The sequence below is a fragment of the Chenopodium album genome, chromosome 3 (assembly GCF_948465745.1).
Source record: "Chenopodium album chromosome 3, dcCheAlbu1.1, whole genome shotgun sequence".
NCBI lineage: Eukaryota > Viridiplantae > Streptophyta > Magnoliopsida > Caryophyllales > Amaranthaceae > Chenopodium > Chenopodium album.
The window spans coordinates 14,440,196-14,443,793 of record NC_137836.1 but is presented as its reverse complement, the minus strand read 5'-3'; the positions used below and the strand labels follow the sequence as shown (position 1 = coordinate 14,443,793).

Here is a 3,598-nt window from a genome sequence, read left to right as displayed (position 1 = left end):
GAGGTGGCATGCTGATGGGAGGAAGAAAGATGGGTTAATGAGGCATCCTGCTGATTCCCCGCAATGGAGGAACATTGATCGAAATTTCAAGGACTTTGGTGAAGAAGATCGAAATCTTAGGCTTGGTCTTAGTTAGATGGAATGAACCCATTTGGGACACTAAGTACCCAATATAGCACTTGGCCAGTTCTTCTAACTATCTACAATTTGCCTCCTTGGTTATGCATGAAGTCTAGATACATTATGTTGTCCCTTCTAATATCTGGGCCTAAACAACCTGGAAATGACATTGATGTGTATCTAGCGCCTCTCATTAAAGATTTTAAATTGTTGTGGAATGAAGGTGTCCAAATGTTTGATGCATATAGTAAAACCAATTTCACTTTACGTGCCATGATTTTTTGTACGATAAATGACTTCCCAGCTTATGGGAATTTGTCGGGGTACACTGTGAAGGGAACAACTCCTTGCCCCATTTGTGAAGATGATTTGGAGGCATTGCGCCTAGACAATTGTGGCAAGCATGTATACATGGATAATCGAAGACATCTTCCAGAAGACTACCCTTTTCGATTCAATAAGGATGCTTTTAATGGAAAAGTGGAGTTGAGAGAAGCTCGTGGCCCTTTACGTGAAAGTGAGGTTTATCAGCGGGTCAAAGACATTGAGAATGAGTTTGGTAAGCCTTACAAAAGCAAATCAACTGGGGGTTACAAGAAGAAGTCTGAGCTATGGTCTCTTCCATATTGGAGACATTTGGAAGTTAGACATTGTCTAGATGTAATGCATATTGAGAAAAATGTCTGTGATGCCATTGTGGGAACTTTATTAAATATGCCAGGAAAGACAAAGGATGGAGTTAAAGTAAGAAAAGACATGGCTGCTATGGGTCATTCAGAGTTGGCACCCGAATCTCGAGGAAAACGCTGGTATCTTCCCCCAGCTTGCTTTACCTTGTCTAAAAAGGAAAAAACTAGCTTCTGTGAGTCATTGCATGTTTTAAAGGTCCCGGCTGGATTTTCTTCTAACTTTCGTAGACTTGTGTCAATGTCTGACTTGAAATTGGGTGGCATGAAATCTCATGATTGTCATGTCTTGATGCAACAATTATTACCAGTTGCCATTCGAGGAATTTTGCCACCTCAAGTGAGGTATACGATTACAAAATTATGTGTCTTTTTTAACACTATCTGTAGCAAGGTCATAAATCCAAGTATTTTAGATGACTTGCAAGCAGATGTACTTGAGACAATGTGTCGATTTGAAATGTATTTTCCCCCATCTTTTTTTGACGTGATGCCTCATTTGGTTATTCATCTTGTACATGAAATTAAACTTTGTGGACCAGTGTGTATGAGTTACATGTATCCTTTTGAACGAGAAATGGGTGACTTAAAGGGAAAAGTCATGAATCCGGCCAAACCTGAAGCTAGTATTGTACAACGAACAGTTGCTGAGGAAGTGGCAACATGGGTTGCTCAATATCTTGCACGTTCACAGAAAATTGGGTTGCCAAAGTCTCGACACGATGGGAGGCTTGGAGGTCAAGGTACTATTGGCAGGAAAAGGATATCCATGGGCTTTGAAATGAAAAATAAGGCCGAGCTTTTTGTGTTGCATAATCTTAGGAGGTTCATCCTTACTTGGACGAGCACATGCTTTTTCTTAAAAATAAATATCCTTCCAAAAGTGATCTTCAGCTGATAAAGGAGCATAATTGTTCATTCGTTACATGGTTTAAGGAACGAGTGATGTCCCAACTACCCACCACACCTAATGATATATCTGACACATTGAGATGGTTGGCATATGGTGCTAAATGTCAAGTCATGTCATATGAGGGATACGACATCAATGGGTATTCTTTTTACACTAGCCGACAAGATGACAAGTCAACAATGCAAAACAGTGGTGTTAAAGTAGTAGGTTTGTCATCTGAGTATGTTAGTGCACATGATTAAACACTTGTGGATAAGAAGAAATTTTATTATGGAATCATTGAAGAAATAATAGAGCTGGATTATGTTGATTTCAAGATTCCTCTATTTCGATGTAAGTGGGCTGATAGTAAACGTGGTGTAAAAAAAGATGAACAAGGGAACTTGACCCTTTTAAATCTTGGTCGACGAGGGCATCTAGCTGATCTATTTATATTAGCTTCACAAGCAAAACAAGTTTTTTACATGGCTGACCCAGCTGATTGTAAGTGGTAAGTTGTTTTAGAAGGTAAAAGAAGGATACTTGGCATTGAAGATGTGGTGGACGAGAAAGAATATGATGAGCAATTTAATGAGTCACCACCTTCCGTTTGGAGCATCCCTCCAATAGTCGATGATTTTGACACAACGTTGAAACGAAAAGATCATAATAAAGGATTTTATGTCGCAAAAGAGAAGAATGAAGTAGGTATGAACTCTGTGATTTTTTTTTTTCCAATATGTGTTACTAATTGCATAAATTTCTTATTATTGTTATATGTACAAGTTTATAATTTAAAAATGATACAAATCGATGTCTTAATTTATTTATGTCTTTTTTTTCAGGTTAGTAATAATGGAGGATGAGGATATGCATAATCGTTCCATGTCTTTGCAAGGTGAGGAAGATGAGCCACACAATCAATCACAATCAGAGCAACAAACAACCGACTCTCAGAAGAAGAAAAAGAAGCCAAGAGGTCCTTCAAAGGGCCTGAAATCCATGCCTGGGGTTCCTAGAGTGCTTGAATGGGATGAATTGCGTCGACCCATTGGAAAGTGGGCAAAAGCATACAAAATTCATCTTGGTGAAATAAGCCGTGCAAAGGTGTCTATATTGTATAAAGATTGGAATCAAGTTCCACAAGGAATAAAAGACACTTTGTGGGAGGATGTTAAGGTAATATTCACTATTATATGTTAAATGTTATACAATTATATGATCATTTTGACATTATTTGAATATGATGAAAACAATTTATTTGAATATGATGAAATTATTTACTAACTTTTTTTATTTTTTTAATTTTTTTTGTAGAGAGAGTTTCAAATCAAAGAAGATGAAGACAAGAAAAAAAAGGTCCTACGCACTTGTGATAAAACTTGGAGAGATTTTAAAACAAAATTGGTCAGTGGTTGGATCACATGTACCAGGAATATGCCGAAGGAGAAAAGAATGCCGTATGTACTCTATGATTTCATATCTGAGGATATGTGGAAAACATTTGTGGAGGAGCATAGTACAGATGATTTTAAGGTTTGTGTGTATTAATATCAATGATCATGCGGGTTATTAATACTTTGTTAACGGATTCTTATGTACTAATCTTCATTTATGCTCGTGAAAATAGGAAATCGGTGAGAAGGCAACACAAAGCCAGTCTTTCAACGAATACCCTCACCATTTAGGAGCCAAATCATATGGTGAAATGAATATTGTATGGCGTAGAAAAGGGTATATTCCCACGGCATCTTCTGCATCCAGTACTTCATCTTGTTCTTCGGTTGTGTCTAATTTGCCGGATATGACATATGCTTGGCTTCTAGCTAGATCAATAGAAGATGATAAGGGAAATCCTTATTTGTCGGATGAGAAAACAAGAGAGGTGAAAGAATCCATT

General features: G+C 37.5%; 1 protein-coding gene across 1 annotated transcript; it reads left to right on the top strand.

Annotated features, from left to right (window-relative positions):
• Window positions 1-243: 243 nt before the first annotated feature.
• On the top strand, window positions 244-1,704 carry LOC145624870 (uncharacterized). Its single transcript, XM_081677956.1, has one exon. It carries the CDS (start codon window positions 244-246, stop codon window positions 1,702-1,704), a length of 1,461 nt encoding a protein of 486 aa, XP_081534082.1.
• The last annotated feature ends 1,894 nt before the right edge of the window (window positions 1,705-3,598 follow it).

Bases quoted from the DNA above. Each gene is read 5' to 3' on its own strand.
- LOC145624870 (XM_081677956.1), top strand. From the start codon at position 244: ATGTTGTCCCTTCTAATATCTGGGCCTAAACAACCTGGAAATGACATT.